At 38.8% G+C, this 27130-nt stretch overlaps 3 protein-coding genes across 7 annotated transcripts in view; 1 reads left to right on the top strand and 2 right to left on the bottom strand.

Annotated features, from left to right (window-relative positions):
• The first annotated feature begins 243 nt into the window (after positions 1-243).
• LOC103516943 (carnosine N-methyltransferase) lies at positions 244-9219 on the top strand. The gene is made up of 6 exons (XM_017447266.2): positions 244-388; positions 5340-5535; positions 5723-5886; positions 6365-6505; positions 7472-7634; positions 8971-9219. The coding sequence occupies exons 1-6, from the start codon at positions 318-320 to the stop codon at positions 9217-9219; spliced, it is 984 nt and encodes a 327-aa protein (XP_017302755.1). The 5' UTR covers positions 244-317.
• A 781-nt stretch (positions 9220-10000) lies between these two features.
• The window catches only part of LOC103516942 (cGMP-dependent protein kinase, isozyme 1-like), a 23588-nt gene continuing 6458 nt past the window's right edge, over positions 10001-27130 (bottom strand). The window contains exons 3-15 of the mRNA XM_026829210.1: positions 21782-21908; positions 21611-21722; positions 20941-21162; positions 20359-20631; positions 19887-19937; positions 19652-19843; positions 19259-19325; positions 18736-18789; positions 17003-17189; positions 16627-16631; positions 13707-13729; positions 13046-13277; positions 10001-10205 (exon numbers count right to left, since the gene is read on the bottom strand). Of these exons, the coding sequence (XP_026685011.1) occupies positions 10035-10205; positions 13046-13277; positions 13707-13729; positions 16627-16631; positions 17003-17189; positions 18736-18789; positions 19259-19325; positions 19652-19843; positions 19887-19937; positions 20359-20631; positions 20941-21162; positions 21611-21722; positions 21782-21908 (1716 nt within the window). The 3' untranslated portion in view covers positions 10001-10034. The remainder of the gene's footprint in view (positions 10206-13045; positions 13278-13706; positions 13730-16626; positions 16632-17002; positions 17190-18735; positions 18790-19258; positions 19326-19651; positions 19844-19886; positions 19938-20358; positions 20632-20940; positions 21163-21610; positions 21723-21781; positions 21909-27130) is intronic.
• LOC103516941 (cGMP-dependent protein kinase 1-like) lies at positions 18683-20556 on the bottom strand. Of its 5 annotated transcripts, none has more exons than XM_026829213.1 (3): positions 20359-20556; positions 19259-19325; positions 18683-18789 (listed from the first exon to the last, which is right to left on the bottom strand). In XM_026829213.1, the coding sequence occupies exons 1-3, from the start codon at positions 20532-20534 to the stop codon at positions 18694-18696; spliced, it is 339 nt and encodes a 112-aa protein (XP_026685014.1). In that variant the 5' UTR covers positions 20535-20556; the 3' UTR covers positions 18683-18693. The 5 variants fall into 5 exon arrangements, with proteins under 5 accessions (XP_026685014.1, XP_026685013.1, XP_008480155.1 ...); XM_026829212.1 differs by lacking the exon at positions 20359-20556 and adding an exon at positions 19652-19837; XM_008481933.2 differs by lacking the exons at positions 18683-18789; positions 19259-19325 and adding exons at positions 18850-18960; positions 19871-19937.

The raw sequence follows: 27130 nt of genomic DNA, 5'->3' as shown, positions 1-27130 counted from the left end.
ATCGCTTACTTTCAACTCAGTCATAAGAATGCGTCATGAGTCATTAGAATTCATCAACTCAGTCATTAAAAATGATTGTGAGCTATTAGAATTCATCAACTCAGTCAATAAAATTGATCGTGAGTTAATAGAATTTATCAACTCAGTCATTAAAAATGATCGCGAGTCATTAGAATTCATCAATTTTTAAAAAAAAAAAAAAAAAAAAAAAAAAAAAAAAAAAAAAAAAAAAAATCAGCCTGCCTGTGATTTTTGATTTTTTGTTCTCGTTAATTTTAAATTTTAATTTTCTTTTAATTATTAATTAAGTTTTAATTATGAATCCATTAGATGATGAAGAAGAAAAGAAAAGCTTTCTTCGTATCCTGGGAGCCTTCAAATACTACAAGTAAGTTTTTGTTATCAGTCCTTATCTCTGCCTAGTACCCTCTCTCTGAGATAAAGATCAAAAGAAGAAAAGTTTCTATAGGAACAAAAGCCAGTGTTCTTCTTTTTCAAATATGAAATCTGCCAATGAACCATATATTATCCTATGTGCACATGCCTCGGAACTCAAATAAAAAGTATCATAGGAACAAAAGCCAGTGTTCTTCTTTTTCAAATATGAAATCTGCCAATGAACCATATATTATCCTATGTGCACATGCCTCGGAACTTAAATAAAAAGTATCAAAAAAAAAAACTTGTAAATTTTCAAAAAATATGTAGCATGAACTAGCATGTCATAGATTGTCATAGCCTTTGCAAGCCCAGAAAGGACCTAGTTATAACAAGTTTCTGAGGCATTTGCAAAATCCTTTGTCATATTGTAGCTTATTCTTGTATTGAGTTGTCACAGATTAATACATTTCCTACGAGAGCAATTTTTGCAAAGTTACTTTTGAACTGGTAGAGATTTGTTTAGGAGACTCCATTGTTGTGAAACTAAAAACTGTTTGTATTTAGAAGGGTTCCTCCTGGGCTGTCTGCAACTCCTGAGTGTGCCAGTTTTCAGTGAGACACCATGTCATGCTGGAGTGCAACACTTTTATTTTTCTTTCAAAATAGTGTGGCACACTCCTGTGATGCACACCAGCCCATGGAAAATCTTGGTATCACACTCTAGCATTGCACACCGTACTCAGTGTGTTGATGTGGGCTTTAGGTACCTACCTACAAGAAAATGGGTCCAAGTTTTCAGGTTCATATTGTAAGATTATTATTGTTTACCTCAGAACAAATTTGGAAACCATGTGGAAAAAAAGGTCAAAGTTCCTCAAAAGTTAGCTAGGGTTTCAGAAGAATAGTACCTCCGTTTTTACAGTTCTCTCTATTAAAAATAAATAAATGTCAAGGTAATGTAAACTACGTTTAAACTCAAATTGTAGTATCGGTCATGATGTGGGCTTTAGGTACCTACCTACAAGAAAATGGGTCCAAGTTTTCAGGTTCATATTGTAAGATTATTATTGTTTACCTCAGAACATATTTGGGAACCATGTGGAAAAAAAGATCAAAGTTCTACAAAAGTTAGCTAGGTCTTTTTAATATTGCCCTCTCCTGTTATGCCTATTTCCAGACTAGACATGAGCTACAAGGTTTTAAATCTTCATACCTATTTAGGTAGTTAGGTGTGACAATGTTGCCCTGTTTCAAACCCCCAACTCTAATCAAAGCATTTCTCTCAACTCTAAAAATAGAACTATAGCAAAATTCAGGAGACAATAAGTATAGTTAACAATAAGTTCCTACAGCCTGGTTCTTACCTCATTGTTTCTATTATCTACAAAATTGACCACTTGGGTATAATTGCATTTTTATTGTTCTCTATTGATGTTTATCAAGAGAAAAACATGTGTTGTTTGTGTAATAATTAATTTCTAATTGGTCAAATATTAAAAGGGCATTAGATGTTTATCACATTGTTATCAGTGGGTTATATAATGTATTAAATTGATTATTTGCTGTTTGCAATTTACCTATTACATAACTAGATAGGCTTAAAAAAAAAAAAGACAACTAAATTTAGGATCCATTTTGGTCTCTAATTTTTGGAGCAAGTCCTACTTACTTTTTAAGCAAATATCTTGTGTCTTTGACTAAGGTAATCTAGTGGTTCTGTGAACTGTAGACCTCACTCAGATTCTTTTGCCTAAGCTGAGACTTTAACAATAATGTCTTATCATATCAACAATTGTTGTTTAACTTGGTAATTGGTCAAATATTAAAAGGGCATTAGATGTTTATCACATTGTTATCAGTGGGTTATATAATGTATTAAATTGATTATTTGCTGTTTGAAATTTACCTATTACATAACTAGATAGGCTTAAAAAAAAAGACAACTAAATTTAGGATCCATTTTGGTCTCTAATTTTTAGAGCAAGTGCTACTTTTTAAGCAAATATCTTGTGTCTTTGACTAAGGTATAAACTAGTGGTTCTGTGAACTGTAGACCTCACTCAGATTCTTTTGCCTAAGCTGAGACTTCAACAATAACGTCCTCTCAATTATCACATTGTTATCAGTGGGTTATATAATGTATTAAATTGATTATTTGCTGTTTGCAATTTACCTATTACATAACTAGATAGGCTTGTCAAAATCAGAAAAGGCAATCGGGAGTTATAGCGGAACAGACAAACAAATAAACAAACATCTAAACCAAATGCAAAATGGTCGAGTTAAAACATAGACCTCACTATCGTTCGGTCAAATACCTATAGGTACCTAAGTAATAGCCTATTGCTAATACCACCCCTCTGATGCCTATCTCACGGACACGGAGAGGAAAGCAAAACAAGCGAGTAGGTAATAAAGAACTAACCTGAAATATGAAACCCCTATCCTCTGGGAAGTCCAAATTATTTGGAGGCAAAGCATAGACTTTCGGTCACAGTTGTATAGAATTCACAGTTCTTCAGTTAATTCACATTGCCATCATTTCCCATTGTTAGTAGAGACTTTTGGTCACAGTTCCTCATAGGATTCACATTTCTACCATCATTTTATAACATTGTTTATTGAATTATACATAGATTGCAATTTACCATTACTATTTCATTGAGGAATGTGTCTCAGTCCCTAGACTATAGGATAGTTAAAAAACGAAAGAAAACTCAATACATACTCAAGTCTTCTCTTGCTTTCTTCCACACTCAGTTGGTCAAATGTTTTGGCCTCTTCTCCCAAGAAAGCTTCATGATCATTTTGCCTAAGCTGAGACTTCAACAATAACGTCCTCTCATATCAACAATTTGTTGTTTAACTTGGTACCTATTTGAATTTTGGACAAATAAACAAATATCTAAACCAAATGCAAAATGGTCGAGTTAAAACATAGACCTCACTATCGTTCGGTCAAATACCTATAGGTAGCTAAGTAATAGCCTATTGCTAATACCACCCCTCTTGGTAGTCAAGTAGGTAGGTAAGTATATTGGTTACTGGTAAATTGTACCTGTGTTTTAATTTTACAATACAATATGGGCATGGGCACATGTAAAATGGTTACAAAACAGACGAAGGGAGAACCCCTTAGAAATTATTTATCTCAATGACCTTCTGCTCTTTGATGACCCCCAAATAGTGATTTCATTTTGAACATTACACACGCATACTCATATTATGTGATTGCTAAGGTAGGTTCCTTTGTTGGGAATAGACCCACAGTGAGTAGGTATAGGTTGATAGGTAAGTATGTACCTATTACCTACTAAATTACTAATGAAATAGTATGATGTGATGATATCCAACTGATAATAAATTAACAAAGGGTACTTATCGCGTATTTTATGTATACCTATGCGCTATCGCGTATAAAAGAGCGTTTTCCCTGTTACCTATGGTTTTGTGGAATGGCATTTGTTTTAGCATGACTTATCGTTTTCGTTTTGAATTACAGTAGAACCCCGATTTTATGAACCTTGGCTATATGAACCCTCGATTATATGAACTCGAAAATCCGAAAATAAACATTTACTGTCGAAAAGTTGCCACGTTTGACCTCACTATCGTTCGGTCAAATACCTATAGGTACCTAAGTAATAGCCTAATGCTAATACCACCCCTCTTGGTAGTCAAGTAGGTAGGTAAGTATATTGGTTACTGGTAAACTGTACCTGTGTTTTAATTTTACAACACAATATGGGCACATGTAAAATGGTTACAAAACAGACAAAGGGAGAAAGAACCCCTTAGAAATTATTTATCTCAATGACCTTCTGCTGTTTGATGACCCCCCCATTTGCTGATTTCATTTTGAACATTACACACGCATACTCATATTATGTGATTGTTAAGGTAGGTTCCTTTGTTGGGAATAGACCCACAGTGAGTAGGTATAGGTTGATAGGTAAGTATGTACCTATTACCTACTAAATTACTAATGAAATAGTATGATGTGATGATATCCAACTGATAATAAACTAACAAAGGGTACTTATCGCGTATTTTATGTATACCTTTACCTACTAAATTACTAATGAAATAGTATGATGTGATGATATCCAACTGATAATAAATTAACAAAGGGTACTTATCGCGTATTTTATATATACCTATGCGCTATCGCGTATAACAGAGCGTATTTTACGTTTTCCCTGTTACCTATGGTTTTGTGGAATGGCATTTGTTTTAGCATGACTTATCGTTTTCGTTTTGAATTACAGTAGAACCTCGATTTTATGAACCCTCGATTATATGAACTCGAAAATCCGAAAATAAACATTTACTGTCGAAAAGTTGCCATGTTTTCTCTGTTTTCTAATGTAACCTCGATTTTATGAACTTTTATATGGAACCCCTATATTATGAACTACCCTTGGTCCCAATTAGTTCGTAAAATAAGGGTTCTACTGTACCTTTATCGCTTTATCAGAAAACCAAGTGGTTGGTTCACATGAAAGGAATTACAGTAGAACCTCGATTTTATGAACCCTCGATTATATGAACTCGAAAATCCGAAAATAAACATTTACTGTCGAAAAGTTGCCACGTTTTCTCTGTTTTCTAATGTAACCTCGATTTTATGAACTTTTATATGGAAGCCCGATATTATGAACTACCCTTGGTTCCAAATAGTTCATAAAATAGGGATTCTACTGTACCTTTATAGCTTTATCAGAAAACCAAGTGGTTGGTTCACATGAAATAGTTCGTAAAATAAGGGTTCTACTGTACCTTTATCGCTTTATCAGAAAACCAAGTGGTTGGTTCACATGAAAGTTGTAACCAAGTTTAGAGAGTTAAGGAAATCTAGGCAAGAACTGAGGCTGTCAATGCCCTCTGGGCTTTAGTACAGTAGACACCAATATGTCTTTTATTGACCTCAGACCTTGTCTCACGTTTTTTTTCCTCAGGAATTATTCACTCATGAAAGTGAAAAGGAACGAACAATACCTAGAATCTCTGCCCGAAAAACACCAGAAACTCCTGTCCAAGTACAAAGACCACTTGAATGATTTGAAGTCCTGTATAGACAAGAACTATGAAATCATCAAACTCATTATCAAAGATGTTGGGGTCATGTTTGAAAACGTACCTTCTTCTGAACCTGTAAGTATCAGAGGTTTTGCTCGTCCTATTACGAAGTGAAAGACATACTACGAGATCTTATTTCGACTTTGGGGGTAAAGAAACTTTTCCATCTCATCCTGGCAGTATAAATGAGGTATATTCTATTTTTACGATGATAAATTAATGTATAATATGAAATAACGGGACATTCCTATGTTTTTTTCAGATCAAACTAATCTCACCTCTTCCCAACAGTACGGATTTGGAGAAGGTTCAAACGACGCTGAAACAGTTCGTGCGAGATTGGAGTGAGGAGGGGAGTGAAGAGAGGAAAACCTGCTACGAACCCATCATATCCGAGATCTTGGCCAGGTTTCCGCCAGAAACTATGTAAGGACCAGACATTTTTCACCACTGGCCGTCGGGGCTACAAGTGTTTTTGCAACCAAAATTAGCGTCCCGTTAATTGAACTTCTTTGACGAAAACGCAGAAACGGGTTTTCGTCAAATAAGGTTCAAGTCAAGAGTTCAATCAACAGGATTCTAATTTTAGTTGCAAAAACTATCTAATTTTAAAATTAATGCTGGCTTCTTGCCTTCTACCTGCCTCGGTGGCGTAATGGTGAAGATGTTTGCCTGGTAAACAGGAGGGTGTGGGTTCAACCCCAGCCGAGGTATGGAATTTTACCATCAACATTATTTGAGAATTCGACCATAATAATCGTACATAGCAGCCTACTTCTCCCCCTAGCAGTATAAAAATAAATATGTAAATAGGTAAGTACTATTATTTTTATGTTTCTAGTTTAACAACTTTAACAATAAGTTTAACAATAATATAACCACTCGCTTTTCTTTTCCTCCACAGTAATCCCAAGGACGTGAACATCTTGGTGCCAGGAGCAGGATTGGGTAGATTAGCTTTCGAAATCGCCAGGCGAGGTTACGTATGTCAAGGAAATGAGTTCTCGTTATTCATGCTGTTTGCCTCCAACTTCATCTTGAACAAGTATGTTTTATCTAGTTAGTAAATTATATGTAGATCCTAGACTCCATAGTTCAAGAATATGATTATTCTTCATCATCCCTGTAAGTACTTCTGTAAAGGTTCAAGAATGGGCACTGTACCTTGAGAGGTAGGTCGTTGTTGTTGTTGTTTTATCGGCTTCATCTACGTATGTCAAGGAAATGAGTTCTCGTTATTCATGCTGTTTGCCTCCAACTTCATCTTGAACAAGTATGTTTTATCTAGTTAGTAAAGTATATGTAGATCCTAGACTCCATAGTTCAAGAATAAAACCCGTAAAGGTTCAAGAATGGGCACTGTACCTTGAGAGCTAGATTGTTGTTGTTGTTGTTTTATCGGCTTCATCTGTAGCCAAATGGTCAGAATAAAGAAAGGACATCTTTTTTTTTTCTCACATACACTGGACACTGGGGTGATGGTGATGGTCTCTAGCAATGTTTAATTTGCTCGTCCTGAACAGCAGTTAACCATCGTGGAGACATGTGGTTGGTTGTTCTTTAACTTGTGTTTACATGGGGACTAGTGCTTGAGAGGGAGGTAGGTGGGAATAATCTCAATTCATTAGATTGGACTAAAATCTAAAATAGTTGTGGATTGGAACGTTGGGGAAGTCTTCTGACTAACCCTATTAGGGTATTTAATATACTAGGTACTTAGATGTTCCAGGGCAAAGATTGTGGAGCAGGTCAGAATTCAGAAAGTCATCCTGTTTCAAAGCTCTATTGATCTATTTAGTGATTATTTTACTCACCAGATGTCGCGATTGGACTAAAATCTAAAATAGTTGTGGATTGGAACGTTGGGGAAGTCTTCTGACTAACCCTATTAGGGTATTTAATATACTAGGTAGATATTCCAGGGCAAAGATTGTGGAGCAGGTCAGAATTCAGAAAAGTCATCCTGTTTCAAAGCTCTATTGATCTATTTAGTGATTATTTTACTCACCAGATGTCGTGAGAAGAACGTGTACAAGATATACCCGTGGGTTCAACAGACGGACAACAATATTCTCACTCATCATCAGACCATGGCTGTTACGTTTCCCGACATTAACACGTCCGACTACAATGACGATTGTGATTTCTCTATGGCTGCCGGAGATTTTCTACAGGTAATGGGGGGCAAAATTTTAATTCTTGCTTGCCATGCAGAAGGTCCTGGGTTCGATGCCCACTATCGACAAAAATGTGTACCTACTCGTTTTTGATTGCAAATATTTGAACAGGTTACTTTCTGATGTTCTCGTGTTGACCCAGCACCTAAATGGGAAGTATTATGTCTCTTACCGTTCATCTGACGAGGGACATACTACGGGATGGGCATGCTACGACACAGACCACAAGCGTCCAATGTAGCGGTCGTTTTTCGGTTTGATTCTCGTCCCGGGCGGACTTTCCCCTAAACAAATAACGTTTGTTCTTGGAACGGCTAGCTTTCTTCTATCCTGTCATCTCTAACGGGGGTGAGGGATTTCGAACACAAGTTCATATAAGTATAAGTAGGAAAGAATAGAGTATACCTTGTTTATCCTGCTCTAATGAAGCTAAAAAGTCCCTTTACCCCAGCAGTCTAAACAAGGTCTCTTTTATTTTATGGGTTTAATAACATAATACAACAAGTTTGGAACAAACACGCACAGAATAGATAATTAGGAGCAAAGTTAAATAGACAGAGGAACCCAATCTATGAAGGTGAGAAAAACCTGACAAATCGGTTCGTGTAAAGATACACAGGCGTTTTCCCTATAAACGGGAAAAGAAGGAGTTTTGAAGAGTAGAAGAGTGAGAAGTTCCCGGGTTCCATTCCCAGAGTGGACAGAACATTTCCGGTAATAGGTATTTCTATTTGCAAAGTTTTTGACAGAAGCTAAACTGGTTGGATTAATCAGTTTGAGTTAGTTTTAAACTTTGGATTAAGAATTGGAAAAAAAAATCAGATTATAGTCCCGCCCATTGATCGAACTATTCTGTTGGGGAGCAAAATTTTAATTCTTGCTTGCCATGCAGAAGGTCCTGGGTTCGATGCCCACTATCGACAAAAATGTGTACCTACTCGTTTTCAATTGCAAATATTTGAACAGGTTACTTTCTGGTGTTCTCGTGTTGACCCAGCACCTAAATGGGAAGTATTATGTCTCTTACCGTTCATCTGATGAGAGACATACTACGAGATGGGCATGCTACGACACGGACTACAAGCGTCCAATGTAGCGGTCGTTTTTCGGTTTGATTCTCGTCCCGGGCGGACTTTCCCCTAAACAGATAACGTTTGTTCTTGGAACGGCTAGCTTTCTTTTATCCTATCCTCTTCTCTTTGATTTCAGAAGAATAGTACCTCCGTTTTTACAGTTCTCTCTATTAAAAATAAATAAATGTCAAGGTAATGTAAACTACGTTTAAACTCAAATTGTAGTATCGGTCATTAATCAAACTATTCTGTCCCTCCAGGTGTACGTTCATCCAAACAAGTGGGACTGTGTGGCCACCTGTTTCTTCATCGATTGTGCCAACAACATTGTCTCCTTCATTGAGACCATCTTCAACATTCTCAAGCCGGGAGGGATTTGGATCAACCTGGGCCCACTGTTGTACCATTACAGTAATATGCTGAATGAGGATTCGATAGAACCGAGCTATGAGGTGGTCAAACAGGTTATCCAGGGACTTGGGTTTGTTTATGAAGTAAGTAAAAACTGACCATCGAACATTTTACTGGAATACATTACTTTCCTTCCTATAGGATAAGGAAAGTAAAAAATATTTCTTCTTCTTCTTTTTTTGGCCAGCCTAGTTAGCTTGGTTGGTAGCTCATCTGCCTTGTATGGTCGTGAGTTCAATTGCCGCTCGAGGCGGATTTTATCCTGAAGGAACGACTCGTTCCGAGAACGAACCTTATTTTTTTAGGATAAAGTCCACCCCGGGCGGGAATCGAACTCGCGACCTAGCGCTTACAAGGCAGGTGTGCTATCCTCTAAGCTAAGTAGGCTGGCAAGATTGACTGTGGGTTTCACCGACTTGCTTTTTAGCCTCTAACAGCCTGTTAGGTTAACAGCCCTGTTAAGGCTATACAAATTAAATTGAACTTAACAGGCTGTTAGCTTAACATGCCTTCTAAGGGCTAAAAAATGTTGGTGAAATCCAACGTAAGTGTTTGATGTATTGTGATGCATTTGAAAGGCATGGAATTTTATCCTCATTTATTTGAGAATTTTACCACATAATAATGGAGCTCTAAGGGTTTATTTGAGAATTCGACGACATAATAATGGAGCTCTAAGAGTTAGGTGGTAGAGAACACCTCCGGCGATAACCTCGCCTGGTGGTTACCTTCCACTCAGTCCATTATGCTGATAGCTCCTAGAAACCTTTAAAACTAAGACGATATGTTGTGATGGTCTCTCGCACGCAAGCTTTCTCTTCCAGTTTTTTTATCATTCAAGAGTCTATCACACTAGACTTCACGCCAGAGGTCCCGGGTTCGATTCCCAGCGGGGTCAAAGTTGAAACAGCACTTACATTCCAGTCAGCAGCTCGTGCATGAGAATACCCAAAGCCCAGTAGTCTACCGCCCTATCATGTCCTCGATTCTTGATGATTTCCGGCGCTACATATTCTGGAGTGCCGCAAAATGTCCACGTTTTGCATCCGGAATGGCCGAGGTGTTTGGAGAACCCAAAGTCCACCTGGAAGAAAGGAAAGGATAGCGTGAGCCGCAAAATGTCCACGTTTTGCATCCGGAATGGCCGAGGTGTTTGGAGAACCCAAAGTCCACCTGAAAGAAAGGGAAGGATAGCGTGAACCGCAAAATGTCCACGTTTTGCATCCGGAATGGCCGAGGTGTTTGGAGAACCCAAAGTCCACCTGAAAGAAAGGGAAGGATAGCGTGAGGATTTATTTACCTCTTCCCATTGGACAATCGGATATCCTGCAGCTTCTCCACCCGCGAAGCTCAAATTAGAATAGTGTGACTTATGGCCGATCTTACCACTGAGGGCTAACATAGTGTCAAAGGTTTTCTTGGACGTCACCCATTTGATTTACACTGGCCAGTATGTCTTCAACTCTGGATTCACATTTCGTTCACGATCTTCTTTGTAACTTGGAGCTGGAACTTCTTAGAACCAGATCTACATAGTTTCAGATTCAATTTCCAGCCCACCTCTGTGGCCGAGTGATCAAGAGCACTGACTCTCACTCAACCCGGAGGTGTTGAAATTGTCTGACCAAACTTTTCCGTCCTTGGATGGAAAAAATGTGCATTGAAGTAATGTGAAATTGGTGCGGGGGTACATGTTTTATTATTTTTATTTATTTATTTGCCACCGCGTCTATAGTTTCAGATTTAATTTCCAGCCCACCTCTGTGGCCAAGTGAGCAAGAGCACTGACTCTCACTCAACCCGGAGGTGCTGAAATTGTCTGACAAACCTTTTCCGTCCTTGGATGGAAAAAAATGTGCATTGAAGTAATGTGAAATTGGTGCCGGGGTACATTTTTATTATTAATATTATTATTATTTTGCTACCGCGTCTTAGCACGCGTAGGGTTTCGCATTCGGTGGTGTCGGTGGAATCTGAGGAGAAAACCCAGTGGTGTGTCGTGAGATTTTCAAAAGTGGAAGTTATAAACCCATAAACATTATGACAATCTGCTGGTGGTCTGAAAATTCAGATTGAATAATTTCTAAATGAATGGGTCTTTAGATAATAATTGGCTTTTTAGCCCGTCCTTCCTTTATTATTACGATAGTATTAATGAAAGGTATAGTGGACGGGCTATTGTTATCTTACCGGATTTGGAAAGTAGATAGGAGTAAGTATAAGAATCTTGGTTTATCTCTCAAATACCTGCATCTCCAAACATAGTAAAGTTCGATCTTTATGATCTATTTCTTAAAACCATTTCGATTTTTCCTAGGATTTCCTCTGTAGAAACAAGGGCTTGATTTTTCCTCAAGCTCGTACACCCAACCACACATACCCAAATACTTATAGGTACCTTTTATTCTTCTCGTTACTTTGACTTGGCCGCCACTGATTATGAAGAACGAATCTCCTTTTGCTCCCTCCCGTATGATGTAGTGTCCTGCTGGATAGAATTCCTGAAAATTACGAGATTTAGGGAAGTCAGTCCCTCTTTGTGGTTTTCTAGTGGCAGTACCTACTAACGGGATTTTAGGGACTAATATCCTCCATAAAAATCCCAAAAAGAGAAGCGGGAAAATGGCTTTGGACCGGGATGTAATATGTACAAACCTGCTTAAAATGCCGTGAAAGTGGACTCAATTATAGCGTGATTAGCTCTTGCTTTTAATCAGTAGTTCACTAGTGGCTTTCATTAACAGTGTGAACTGTGGATTTTGATTTCTTTCTACTTACCAGCTTGACATATCCTCTGTTATCGAGGAGCAGATTTTCCGGTTTCAAGTCTCGAAACACGATGCCCCGTGTGTGTAAATACTCGAGCGCTTCTATAACGCAAGCTGTGATGAAACTGGCGGCGTTATCGTCGAAACAGGTGCGCTCCCGTAACCCCGTGTGTGTAAATACTCGAGCGCTTCTATAACGCAAGCTGTGATGAAACTGGCGGCGTTATCGTCGAAACAGGTGCGCTCCCGTAGTATGGTCCAGACTTCACCGCCCAGACATGCTTCCAGTAGCATGTACACGTACTTGCTGTCCTTGAACGTTTTGTATAACCTAGGAAAGCGCAACACCAAAAGGATTAAGGGCACGATCAGCCCAGTGGTTACTTGCCATGCAGAAGGTCCTGGGTTCGAGTCCTTTACCAAAAGAATTGAGGGCACGACTAGCCCTGTGGTTGCTTGCCATGCAGAAGGTCCTGGGTTCGAGTCCCATCATCGACAAAAAAAAGTACTCATATTTCGATTGCAAATATTTCAACGGGTTACTTTCTGGTGTTCTCGTGTTGACCCAGCACCAAGAGTATGCCCAGAACCCCTACTCCATGCTTCAGTACGAATATAAGAGCGTCTATTTTGTATGCCGTAAGCCTCACGAACCCCCCGTAATATGGTCCAGACTTCACCGCCCAGACATGCTTCCAGTAGCATGTACACGTACTTGCTGTCTTTGAACGTTTTGTATAACCTGGGAAAGCGCAATACAGTGCAATTACCAAAAGAATTGAGGGCACGACTAGCCCTGTGGTTGCTTGCCATGCAGAAGGTCCTGGGTTCGAGTCCCATCATCGACAAAAAAAGTACTCATATTCAACTCTGGATTCACATTTCGTTCACGATCTTCTTTGTAACTTGGAGCTGGAACTTCTTAGAACCAGATCTACATAGTTTCAGATTTAATTTCCAGCCCACCTCTGTGGCCAAGTGAGCAAGAGCACTGACTCTCACTCAACCCGGAGGTGCTGAAATTGTCCAACCAAACTTTTCCGTCCTTGGATGGGAAAAAAATGTGCATTGAAGTAATGTGAAATTGGTGCCGGGGTACATTTTTTATTATTATTATTTGCCACCGCGTCTGCCGCGTCTTTTTCTTTCTACTTACCAGCTTGACATATCCTCTGTTATCGAGGAGCAGATTTTCCGGTTTCAAGTCTCGAAACACGATGCCCCGTGTGTGTAAATACTCGAGCGCTTCTATAACGCAAGCTGTGATGAAACTGGCGGCGTTATCGTCGAAACAGGTGCGCTCCCGTAGTATGGTCCAGACTTCACCGCCCAGACATGCTTCCAGTAGCATGTACACGTACTTGCTGTCCTTGAACGTTTTGTATAACCTGGGAAAGCGCAATACAGTGCAATTACCAAAAGAATTGAGGGCACGACTAGCCCTGTGGTTGCTTGCCATGCAGAAGGTCCTGGGTTCGAGTCCCATCATCGACAAAAAAAGTACTCATATTTCGATTGCAAATATTTCAACGGGTTACTTTCTGGTGTTCTCGTGTTGACCCAGCACCAAAATGGGAAGTATTGTGTCTCTTATCGTCCATCTGATGAGGGACATACTAGGGGATGGGCAAATGGGCATGCTATGACACAGACCACACGAGTCTAATGTAGCAGTTTTTTCATTTCTACGAAATGAAAACGGCCATGAAACATTTTTTATTTTTTTTATTTTAATTATTGTTGTTTTTAATGTGCATTCAATGTGCTCTCGCCGATGGCTAGACTTGGACTTTGGAAACTTGGAAGTCACTATTTACCTGCATATGAACGGACTTCGGCACTGTCACGAACCCTCGAACGTGTAAGGGGTACCTTCTCCTTCAGATAAAAGTGTATGGGCCACCTCATCCCCCCTCACAGTCTGGATGAGAATGTATGGACCACCTTCTGGTGACGTTATTGAGGCTAACCAAGATGTTAAACCTCTAAGAGGGGTAAGGTAAGTCTTTACCTTTCGTTCCCCTTCTTTAAAATTTGTAAAAATGCCATTATCCTACGTAGGTACTACTTTTAGAAGCGACGAAAAATTTCCTTCTTTTCCCAAAATTTCCATCTTTCGAAGTGCTGAAATTGCTTTGATTTACAAAGGAAGAAAACCATTTTTTTTTTTCAACTTTAGGTAGAATCGTGATAAATTGTCCCCCCAAATTAAAAATGGTTAAAATAACCTTTTTAATTTGTTTTTTCCACCGCCATGTCACCGAGGTTGTAACTGAAAGCTTACGACAACGGTTAAGACGCCCTCCTGGTAAACAGGAGAACGAGGATAAAATTCCGAGGCATGGAATTTTATCCTCATTTATTTCAGAATTTTACCACATAATAATGGAGCTCTAAGGGTTTATTTGAGAATTCGACGACATAATAACGGAGCTCTAAGAGTTAGGTGGTAGAGAACACCTCCGGCGTTAACCTCGCCTGGTGGTTAGGTACCTATATCTAAAAAAAAGAGGTGACACTATTATAAAACCTGTCAATCACTCTAAAAAATAAAATTAAAGAATGGTTGATTTTGAACCTTTTAAACGAAACAAAAGATTTACCTTTGGTTGATTTTGAACCTTTGAAACAGAGCAATATTGTCAGGGGTTTACCATCTTGACTTCCCACGCATATGAATATGTATTGATATGCGTGGCAACTGTATTGGGGGATCGTAATATTTTGAAAGATCGTAACGAGTGCCCCGTTCAACTTTGGGGCCCCAAAATTCAAGGATCGATGTGTCTTGATTCAATGAAGATGTGTAAGTACCAAATTTCATCAAAATCAGAAAAGGCAACGGGAGTTAAAGCGGAACAGACAAACAAATAAACAAACATCTAAACTAACTGCAAAATGGTCGAGTTAAAACATAGACCTCACTATCATTCGGTCAAATACCTATAGGTACCTAAGTAATAGACTAAGAAAAATTTCCTTCTTTTCCCAAAATTTCCATCTTTCGAAGTGCTGAAATTGCTTTGATTTACAAAGGAAGAAAACCATTTTTTTTTTCAACTTTAGGTAGAATCGTGATAAATTTTCCCCCCAAATTAAAAAAGGTTAAAATAACCCTTTTAAATTATTTTTTCCACCGCCATGTCACCAAGGTTGTAGGTAACTGAAAGCTTACGACAACTACTCTCTTAAGTGCAATGGAATATTGCTACCAAACTCATTATCACTCTCATTTTAAGTTTCAACCATCTCCTTTGTATTTCTCTTTGATTTTAAAAAACTTTTTAATTTTTTAAAAATAAAAATCAATTTTAAATTGAATGTACTCCCCTCTATGTACACTCAAATGTCAAACATATCTGTGGTTACTGGTAAATTGTACCTGTGTTTTAATTTTACAATACAATATGGGCATGGGCACATGTAAAATGGTTACAAAACAGACGAAGGTAGAACCCCTTAGAAATTATTTATCTCAATGACCTTCTGCTGTGCGATGACCCTCAAATAGTGATTTCATTTTGAACTCAAATTATGTGATTGCTAAGGTAGGTTCCTTTGTTGGGAATAGACCCACAGTGAGTAGGTATACACTCAAATGTCAAACATATCTGGTTCGCATTCAGTATTAACGCGTCTTTCAGCAAATGTGTGGCAAATAATGGCGAACAAAGATGGTCCTAATAGGTCCCAAAAATTAATTTATTTATTTACACTCTAAGCAACAGGGCCATGAGTGCGTCCCAAAAATAAACTACAATATGAAACCTTAGTTAGACTGCGGGCGTTAAAGGGCTTTTCAGTCCTATAATGTCAAACATATCTGGTTCGCATTCAGTATTAACGCGTCTTTCAGCAAATTTGTGGCAAATAATGGCGAACAAAGATGGTCCTAATAGGTCCCAAAAATTAATTTATTTATTTACACTCTAAGCAACAAGGCCATGAGTGCGTCCCAAAAATAAAGTAAAATATGAAACCTTAGTTGGACTGCGGGCGTAAAAGGGCTTTTCAGTCCTATCCCAGCAGGATAAACAAGGTATATTCTATTCTAATGGGATCGTTTGACCATTACCATTGTAATTTAGTGACATTAGAGTTTCTTTCGGTTTGTGTTTTTGATCTCTCCTTCCCTGTACTCTTTCTTATACTCGCCCGAAAAGTTGTGTAAAGCCGTAAAGAGTGTAAAAAAGAACGACTCTTTTCAGTGGACTACTCTGTCAATGAGTCAGATCCTAAAACATGTAACTCATTCTTCAACTCCCTTTATCCTTAGGGAGTTAGCATCGTGTACTCTTTCTTATACTCGCCCGAAGAGTTGTGTAAAGCCGTAGAGTGAGTGAGTTGTAAAAAAGAACGACTCTTTTCAGTAGACTAAGTACTCAGTCAATGAGTCAGATCCTAAAACATGTAACTCATTCTTCAACTCCCTTTATCTTTAGGGAGTTAGCATCTACATTAGAGTTTCTTTCGGTTTGTGTTTTTGATCTCTCCTTCCCTGTACTCTTTCTTATACTCGCCCGAAGAGTTGTGTAAAGCCGTAAAGAGTGAGTGAGTTGTAAAATAGAACGACTCTTTTCAGTGAACAACTCAGTCAGTGAGTCAGATCCTAAAACATGTAACTCATTCTTCAACTCCCTTTATCTTTAGGGAGTTAGCATCTGACTCAGTGACTGAAGTAGTTCACTGAAAAGAGTAGTTCTTTTTATAACTCATTCGATCTTTACACATCTCTACCCAACCTAAAACAAAACGAACTTTACCCTGATTTTATATTAATGTAGAACCAAATCTACAAATGTGTCAGTTCTTACAAAACCACTGTCGCTATTTTGTTTAAAAATCTCCTTTTTATTGTTTTCAAATTTTAAATCTTAAGAATTTCTAACTTGTTGTTTTCTATGAAAATGTAGGAAATGTGTGGTAGGTCGTGATCTCAGAGATTTTAGAACGTGCGTATCTCCATTTTAAAAATGTCCAAGTGTTCCTTAATCGTACACCTCTCAAGGTTTTTTAGTTATATCCCTCTTCATTCAGGTATTTTACATCTTTTGTTCTCCCCAAATGGCTGTGATCTAATTTCTACATTTGAGTTATTTAAAAAAAGTCATACACCAAAATGATTGATTTTTATGCTGAATGCTATTCCAAGTAACGAGCTCGACACGACCAAAGCCGCCTATCCCGAGGGTTGCTATCACGTCCAGGTCATTCAACTGAATGTCCTCGTATTCTGGAAGAAGAGGAAGAGTCACGGTATTGGAACGGGAATAGAATAAAATATAACTTGTTTGTCCTGCTCGAATGAGACTGAGAAGTCCCTTTACCCCCGCAGTCTAAACATGCATGTCTATGTACATCAAAGAAGAAGGTTTTTTTTTTTTTTCAAGATTTGACGAGGAACTGCAACTACTAAGGTCTTATCCTTTCAAAAACGAAGAGAAGGAGGACGGGAGAGAGCCAGCCGTTCCTAGAACGAACCTTATCTGTTTAGGAGAAAGTTCGCACTTCGCCCCGGATAAGGTTCTTTCACGGAACGGCTGGCTTTCTCCTATCCTGTCGTCTCTTCGACTTCGAAATATTCCGGTGATTCTCCCACATGTTAGACCATCTCCCACATTAAAAACCAATATGTTGTAAATCAACATGCAAAACCTGAAGGTACGCGATATGCAAAACTTGGCTCTATCAAACTTAACATTGAAACAAAAAACAAGTTAATTAGTATGTATGTCTGCCGAAGCAAAGTCTGATAGTAAGGACTTATTTGAAATGTTATACATCTTCTATTTGGCCGCTCAGTAGGTCATTTCAAACCCTTTCATTCTAAAGAGGTGAATATTTTTTGTAGTGTTGTGATTTTTCTTTAATTTTTCTTAGATTTTTTTCCTCTTACCAAGGATTTTGTACTATGTTGGGATTTCTTCCTTTAATTTCTTGGATTTTTTCCTCTTACCAAGTGTGGCCCATTTTTCTTGAGAGAAACCTAACCACTAGGCGAGGTTAATACCAGAAGCTTTCTCTTTCACCTATGTAGCTCTAAAACTTCCATTACTTTTTGGTTAATGAACCAAATCTACTAACTCCTTTAGATGTGTCGTATAATATAACTACTTTAGAGAACCATCGGTGAACCAAATTAACATCAGTCTTCTTCTTCTTCTTCTTCTTCTTCTTCTTCTTCTTCTTCTTCTTCTTCTTCTTCTTCTATCGCCAGGCGAGGTTACGTATGCCAAGGAAATGAGTTCTCGTTATTCATGCTGTTTGCCTCCAACTTCATCTTGAACAAGTATGTTTGATATAGATAATAGACTACAAGTGCTAGGTCGCGGGTTCGATTCCCGCCCGGGCGGATTTTATCCTCAAAGGAACGGCTGGCTTTCTCCTATCCTGTCTTTCTTCTCTCTTTGCTTTCGGGAAGATAAGACCTTAGCAGTTCCTTTATCAAAGCTCTTTTGTTTTCCAAGTAAACTATGTGTAAAAGTTAAGGCTCATTCCCACTTGTCGTGAGTTTCGTAAGAGTTCAGGCCCTTTCCCGATTTTTTTTTCTTCCGAATGTCCTGTAGGCAATGTAATTTAAATGAGAGTGTTTTCACTACACACGACATGATTTTTTCCGAACGCCAAGTTGGGAACGGGCCTTTAGGTGGTAGAGAACACCTGTGGCGTTAACGAAGCTATAATTATGTATTAGTATTAGCATAAACAGTGCTTTATTATTTTATTTTATTTATTTATTATTTTTTCCAGTAGGAACAATAATGCAACAGTACTTAATAACTAATAAATTATTGGAAGACGAGTTTAGAAGTCGCAATCCCAGTTGGAAGTTTCGTCAGGAGGTACATCGTTTTCGGCGGAGTAGCGGTCGAAATTAGATGTATCCGTCGGTCCTTTGATCTGAGGAGAAAAATACAGGTTTGTTCTTTTAAAGATTTTTGTCATTCTTTGAAGCTGTTTTGTTGGAAGACGAGTTTAGAAGTCACAATCCCAGTTGGAAGTTTCGTCAGGAGGTACATCGTTTTCGGCGGAGTAGCGGTCGAAATTCGATGTATCCGTCGGTCCTTTGATCTGAGGAGAAAAATACAAGTTTGTTCTTTTAAAGATTTTTGTCATTCTTTGAAGCTGTTAGATTCAATTTTCCAGACAAGAAATGGGAATATTTTAATAACGAGTATAGCTGTCTCCCAAAAGTGTGATGTACTATGATCTGAGGAGAAAAATACAAGTTTGTTCTTTTAAAGATTTTTGTCATTCTTTGAAGCTGTTAGATTCAATTTTCCAGACAAGAAATTGGAATATTTTAATAACGAGTATAGCTGTCTCCTAAAAGTGTGATGTACTTTGTTAAAATACAACATAAACTTACCACAGGGATAATGGGCGGGGTCAAGGTTTGGTTGCGGAGTCCATCCCAGTCAAATCCTTGGAACCACCTGAAGAAAGAAAACACAGTTATGTTAGTTTAGAAGACACAGGGATTGTCAACCCATCGATCGCGAGCCACCGGTAGCTCGCAGCTCACTGACAGTCGCACAAGTTGAGCACAACACTTGTAAGCGCTAAGTCGCGGGTTTAATTTCTGCCTGAAGCGGATTTTATCCTGAACGGATATGAGGTTCGTTCTCGGAACGACTGGCTTTCTCCGCTCCTGTCTTCCTTCTCTCTTCGCTTTCGATACGATAAGACCTTAGCGGCCATATTGATTGATCGTCTAATCTTATTTATTGATTGGCTAATGATTCAAACCCTATTTTCTTACTTGTGTTTCTTAATGTCCACTATCCCGCCTCTCTGGTACCCCAATCGTTCAGCGGGTGACTCCTTACACAACGCCTTAATGAGGCTTTGCGCTGTCCGTGTCACATGTTTAGGGAACGGGATCTTGTCAATCCCCACGTTGATGATCATGTTGTACGTTTGCATTGGATCATTCATCACGCAGAATGGAGGCCTGGAAAAAATTACAACATAAACTTACCACAGGGATAATGGGCGGGGTCAAGGTTTGGTTGCGGAGTCCATCCCAGTCAAATCCTTGGAACCACCTGAAAAAAGAAAACACAGTTATGTTAGTTTAGAAGACACAGGGATTGCTAACCCATCGATCGCGAGCTGCCGGTAGCTCGCAGCTCACTGACAGTCGCATAAGTTGAGCACAACACTTGTAAGCGTTAAGTCGCGGGTTTAATTTCTGCCTGAAGCGGATTTTATCCTGAACGGATATGAGGTTCGCTCTCGGAACGACTGGCTTTCTCCGCTCCTGTCTTCCTTCTCTCTTCGCTTTCGGGACGATAAGACCTTAGCGGTCATATTGATTGATCGGCTCTCGGAACGACTGGCTTTCTCCGCTCCTGTCTTCCTTCTCTCTTCGCTTTCGGGACGATAAGACCTTAGCGGTCATATTGATTGATTAATCGGCTAATCTTCTTTATTGATTGGCTAATGATTCAAACCCTATTTTCTTACTTGTGTTTCTTAATGTCCACTATCCCGCCTCTCTGGTACCCCAATCGTTCAGCGGGTGACTCCTTACACAACGCCTTAATGAGGCTCTGCGCTGTCCGTGTCACATGTTTAGGGAACGGGATCTTGTCTATCCCCACGTTAATGATCATGTTGTACGTTTGCATTGGATCGTTCATCACGCAGAATGGAGGCCTGGAAAAAATGTTGTCTATCCCCACGTTAATGATCATGTTGTACGTTTGCATTGGATCGTTCATCACGCAGAATGGAGGCCTGGAAAAAATGGTTGGTAGTTGGTATCAAATGCTGGGAATTGACTATCAGGTCATTTTCCTCAAACCTGGAAAAAATAGAATATAATATACCTGCCTCGGTGGCGTAGTGGTTAAGACGCCCTCCTGGTAAACAGGAGAACGAGGATAAAATTCCGAGGCATGGAATTTTATCCTCATTTATTTGAGAATTTTACCACATAATAATGGAGCTCTAAGGGTTTATTTGAGAATTCGACGACATAACAATGGAGCTCTAAGAGTTAGGTGGTAGAGAACACCTCCGGCGTTAACCTCGCCTGGTGGTTACCTTCCACTCAAGAGTCTCAATATCTTCCCATCCTTGATCACTTGAAACTCGCCCTCGGCCGAAACGAACAAATCATTGCCCGCTTCTCCCTCGGTAATGACGTAGTTGTCAGCTTTGTACTCGGCCTGATGCATGGACTCCACCATTTCTTTCACTTGTAGGGTGTCCAAGTTCTTCAGGAAGTCGTTGTCCATGATGGCAGCCTTGATGAGCTGTTTAGATCTGATAAAACGTTTCGGTAACTACTGAATTGAATGAATTCTGAGGCGAAATATCAATCTGTGCCAGTTCTCTGACTCTGGCTTCGCTTCGGATGTAATAACTCACTTAATGGGTATCAAAAGCTCTTTCAAGCTGTGTCCACACTTAGTCGACGCCATCGATCGACGAGGTGAATCTATGTTGTCGAAGCAGTATATGGTTTCTTTCAGTCGACGTTGCGTTGATCGCTCATCGATCGTCGGGGTCGACTATGTTTGTGGACACACCTCCATGATCTGCAGCACCTTATTTAGTGAGAGTGAGTGGAGGTGTGAGAACGTCTAGAATTCCAGAGACATTCAAGAACAGCCTACCGCCAGCCACTCACTATCAGGTAGACCTAAGCCAGACCTAACAGGCGGACCGTGTGTGTACCCATTAAGTATCAGGCAGACCTGATCAAGTATACCTGAAGTCTTTGTCGGGATATCTTGCAGCTTCTCCACCCGCGAAGCTCAAATTAGAATAGTGTGACTTATGGCCGATCTTACCACTGAGGGTTAACACAGTGTTGAAATTGTCTGACCAAACTTTTAACACAGTGTCAAAGGTTTTCTTGGACGTCACCCATTTGATTTACACATCTGTCCGTTGGTGGAGCTTTCTCCCGACACTCCCTGTTTCTTGCTGTTCAATAGTTGGCCCACTTTACCCAGGGAAGACAAAGGATCTCGTGGTTCCATCTGTTGGGTTTGCTGAAGGACGCTCTGAAATGTAACGGAATTGGTGGAGATGTCAAAGCTACGAAATTTAATCATATTAGTGGAGATGTCAAAGCTACTAAATTTAATCATATTAGTGGAGATGTCAAAACTATAAAAAGTGCTCAAATGAGTAGAAATACGAAAACAACACTGAACTTTAGTGGATGTGTCAAAATTACTCCAGTTAGTGGAGATGCCAAAACAACTTAACATTGTGGAAAATTCCAAACTACATGGTGGGTACTGCATATTATGATTAAGTTAGTGGAGATGCCAAAATCACTAAAAAGAGGGTCGGTTCATGAGTTTCAGCTCTACGGACTAAACGGTTAGTGTTAGAGATATTGAAAATTTTACGGGAGAAGACCAACTCAAAACTTCTTCTTCCTAGCCTTTTCCTACTTAAATAGGATTGACGTTAAGCAAAATCCAATAAGAGGAGTAAAGTCGTGTGGTGTTCACACCAGATTTTTCATTCCTTCAGTTTTTTCCCTCGCCTCTTGTCTGCTTTTGATAAGGAATATACTGTGGTTACGAAGCTCCAGATTATTCTGATTGAAATTAAGACGATATGTTGTGATGTTCTCTGGCACGCAAGCTTTCTCTTCCAGGGTTACGAAGCTCCAGATTATTCTGATTGAAATTAAGACGATATGTTGTGATGTTCTCTGGCACGCAAGCTTTCTCTTCCAGTTTTTTTATCATATGGAAGAATTAACATGAGTTTCCTTTCTAGCTAATAAGAAGATAAGCTAAAGAAACAGTTTCGTTTTAAAATCAATTTTTGTACTATCCTAGAGCTGAATTCTCTATTATACTGGTGAGAATTTCTATGAATACATACATACATAGGTACCTACATATCCTAAGTCGTTCTGTTTGGTAGAACAGGTCGACTATTCACAAAACCTCTCCACCAAGTTCTATCATTAAATTTTTGTTGGTTTTCAATGAGTTTCTATGAATTGTTGTTCTTATGTTTCTTTGTTTCTATGATTGTCCCTGTGATTCTCCCTGATTATCCTATGATTCTCCCACATGTCAGACCATCTCCCACATTAAAACCAATAATGTTGTAAATCAACATGCAAAACCTGAAGGTACGCGATATGCAAAACTTGGCTCTATCAAACGTAACATTGAAACAAAAAACAAGTTAATTAGCATGTATGTCTGCCGAAGCAAAGTCTGATAGTAAGGACTCATTTGAAATGTTATACATCTTCTATTTGGCCGCTCAGTAGGTCATTTCAAACCCTTTCATTCTAAAGAGGTGAATATTTTTTGTAGTGTTGTGATTTTTCTTTAATTTTTCTTAGATTTTTTTCCTCTTACCAAGGATTTTGTACTATGTTGGGATTTCTTCCTTTAATTTCTTGGATTTTTTCCTCTTACCAAGTGTGGCCCATTTTTCTTGAGAGAAACCTAACCACTAGGCGAGGTTAATACCAGAAGCTTTCTCTTTCACCTATGTAGCTCTAAAACCTCCATTACTTTTTGGTTAATGTTAATGAACCAAATCTACTAACTCCCTTAGATGTGTCGTATAATATAACTACTTTAGAGAACCATCGGTGAACCAAATTAACATCAGTCTTCTTCTTCACCTTTTGCCGTGTACTGACGGGGTCGGCGTTTTTCGTCAGCCTCTCAATCAGCCCTAGCTAGGGTGATTGCTTTGAGGCTGACATTTGGTTTTGGCTACAAATTTTACCAAATTAACATCAGTGAATCATCAAAAACAATAATCTTTATGGGACTGAAGAGTCCAAACTAACCAAGCTTCCAGACTTCCTACCAAGGACTCTCAATGTTTTCAACCAAACAGAGCGAATTTTGAGCAACTGTTTGCGATATAAAATATTTCCCTAATAAAAAAAACACTCGCGAGTTCCTAATTCCAATGCTAGAGCACCTAAACAAGAAATAATTAATTGATGTCAATTAATTTCATGCCGAAGGTCGAGTGCCGGTTTGAATTTGAGTTATCTTTGGTGACTATACTTGGGTCATGTGTTAGTAGGCCAGGACATAATGGTCTTAATTGTTTAATTGTTAGTGTAATGGTCCTATCCGACAGAATCAGTGAGGTAGACCCAACTGGTAAATTTATTTCATGTGTTGTGTTTCAATCCCTTCGACCCCCTACTAGATTCTCAAGACGATACTAATCATGAGTTGTATTTACTAATCTTTTGAATACTAATCTTTCGAAAACGGAACCGATTTCAATGTTACATCATCTTCTTATATTTCCTCTGGTTTAGTGCAGGTGCTATCACGCCTAAAGAGGGTAAACGAGCTTCAAAAGAGGGAAATTTCCGAAAGGAAAAAACACCTAATGTAGGTATGACTATGAAAAGTCCCAAGGGGCAATTTAAACTCGTCATAGATTGCCCCTTGGGGACACTTTGATTTTTAATGCCTGTCGCAGAGAGATTCGACTCCCGGTGCTAAAGCTATAACGGAGGCAGTTCTACAGTCTTCCTTGATCAGTGCTTGTTCCCCGAAATAGTCTCCTCGCTTTAGCACGCGTAGGGTTTCGCATTCGGTGGTGTCGGTGGAATCTGAGGAGAAAATCCAGTGGTGTGTCGTGAGATTTTCAAAAGTGGAAGCTATAAACCCATTAACATTATGACAATCTGCTGGTGGTCTTAAAATTCAGATTGAATAATTTCTAAATGAATGGGTCTTTAGATAATAATATTCCTACCAAGGACTCTCAATGTTTTCAACCAAACAGAGCGAATTTTGAGCAACTGTTTGCGATATAAAATATTTCCCTAATAAAAAATCACTCGCGAGTTCCTAATTCCAATGCTACAGCACCTAAACAAGAGTGTTGGAAATAATTAATTGATGTCAATTAATTTCATGCCGAAGGTCGAGTGCGGGTTTGAATTTGAGTTATCTTTGGTGACTATACTTGGGTCATGTGTTAGTAGGCCAGGACATGATGATCTTAATTGTTTGATTGTTAGTGTGTTGGTCCTATCCGACAGTAACAGTGAGGTAGACCTAACTGGTAAATTTATTTCATGTGTTGTGTTTCAATCCCTTCGACCCCTACTAGTTTCTCAAGACGATACTAATCATGAGTTGTATTTACTAATCTTTTGAATACTAATCTTTCGAAAACGGAACCGATTCCAATGTCACATCATCCTATATTTCCTATGGTTTAGTGCAGGTGCTATCACGTCTAAAGAGGGTAAACGAGCTTCAAAAGAGGGAAATTTCCGAAAGGAAAAAACACCTAATGCATAGGTAGGTGTTTCTTGAAAATATTGGAGATTTGACCGGCATGGAAAGTTTTTTGGGACCCCAGACTAATAAAAAACAGAAGCTATCTAAACAGAAGAAAATCAATTAAAGACGGCAAAATCCATCAGAGAAAATAATAAAAATTTATGACTCTACCTTCTACTTCCAAAGATAAAAACTGGTGCGAAATATTCAATATTCCAATTCACACAGATTCGAATAAAAAAATATTAAAAACAAACTCGTAAATATTAAATTCGGATCTGATAAAACGTTTCGGTAACTACTGAATTGAATGAATTCTGAGGCGAAATATCAATCTGTGCCAGTTCTCTGACTCTGGCTTCGCTTCGGATGTAATAACTCACTTAAAACAACTCAACAAATAGGTCAGACTAGATGGAAGTTCATTGGGGTTATTGTTTTTTGATTGGAACTAATCGGTAGAGTGGAGTAGGTGCCATTTAGTAGACAGTAATGAGATGTACTGATGAGTATGTGATTCAGTGGGGCAATTTGGACAGCGGTAATAAGCGAGGTCATGGACCAGCCGTCGCGGTTTAACCCATGTGCGTGTCTGACACTCTGACTCTATGATCGGGCAGACCTACGCAACGAATGGGGAGAAAATCGTGTCCATCCTTCAATTTGACTCATCAGGGATGTTCAATTTTAGAAACTTATTTTCACAAAAGAACCTGAGAAAATTCTTGCAGCATGAATTTGTGACTGTTGTAAGCCTTCCTGAAAATTGAACTCCAGACTCCAGCATTGATTCTTCAAGAATCATTCTTGATTCAGGACAATGGTGAGCTCCTTAATATGGCTTATGGCCAAGGCCGTACTTAATCAAATTACATCTATTTGGATTAAGCTATCTGATTGGTTAATTGGTTCTAAACTTTGGATCAAGATAAGCCAATTAAATGACTAGTCCAACTGGATTGAAATTAATTCATTCCTGGGCATACAATGGTGAGCTCCTTAATATGGCTTATGGCCAAGGCCGTACATAATCAAATTACATCTATTTGGATTAAGCTATCTGATTGGTTAACTGGTTCTAAACTTTGGATCAAGATAAGCCAATTAAATGACTAATCCAACTGGATTAAAATTAATTCATTCCTGGGCATTAGGCCCTAAGATATTGTGAGGTGAGGCATTCAAAAACTGAGCATTTTTAACTAGGTTGTACTTCATGAACTTTCCACTTTTGGATAGTTTCATGAGCTTTTGTACATATTGTACAGTTAAGATAATTCCATATGGGTTTAAAAACTCACCGTTCCATATGCGTTTAAGATCCCACCGGTCGGGAATGGGCCAAGTAGGAGACGTCTGCTTTAACGTCAGTAATTTTTTATTATTTATATCCAGGTCATTTTGTTTAGACAGATGGCCACCTAGAAATTGCCACAGGCGGAGTCAGGTTCGATGTTTTAGGGAGTGAACAGTAACGATAGACATAAATAGGTGGATTTTTATTTTAATTATTAATGTCTAGACGTCCGTCCGTTTAACGTCAGTAACCTGCTTCGGTAGCAAGGCGTTTGCTTGGTAAACGGGAGGGCGTTGGTTCTATTCCAGCCGAAGCATGGAATTCTATCCTTATTTACCTGAGAATTTGGCCACAATAATAACCCAAAATCCATTGAATTGACCCATACGTCTGAGCTGAAGTTTTTATTTGTGATGAAAACTACGCAATTTCTGAATTTCAAAACATTATTCTTTTCGACTTCCGGCTTTATACACGTGAGACGCAGCCTGATTTGCTTTGGGTTAATGTTTTGGCTGACAGTAATAATAATATCTTTTCTTGAAATTTTGAACTAAATTCGGACAAAGTGTCGATCTATTTTAAGTCAAAAACCTCTTCTTCTTCTTCTTCTTCTTCTTCTTCTTCTTCTTCTTCTTCTTCTTTGCGAGATTTTTTTTTTTTTTAATATGTGTCTCAT

Source organism: Diaphorina citri, unplaced genomic scaffold (genome assembly GCF_000475195.1).
Source record: "Diaphorina citri unplaced genomic scaffold, Diaci psyllid genome assembly version 1.1 scaffold1707, whole genome shotgun sequence".
Taxonomy (NCBI): Eukaryota; Metazoa; Arthropoda; class Insecta; order Hemiptera; family Psyllidae; genus Diaphorina; species Diaphorina citri.
This window is presented reverse-complemented; position numbering and strand designations above follow the sequence as displayed.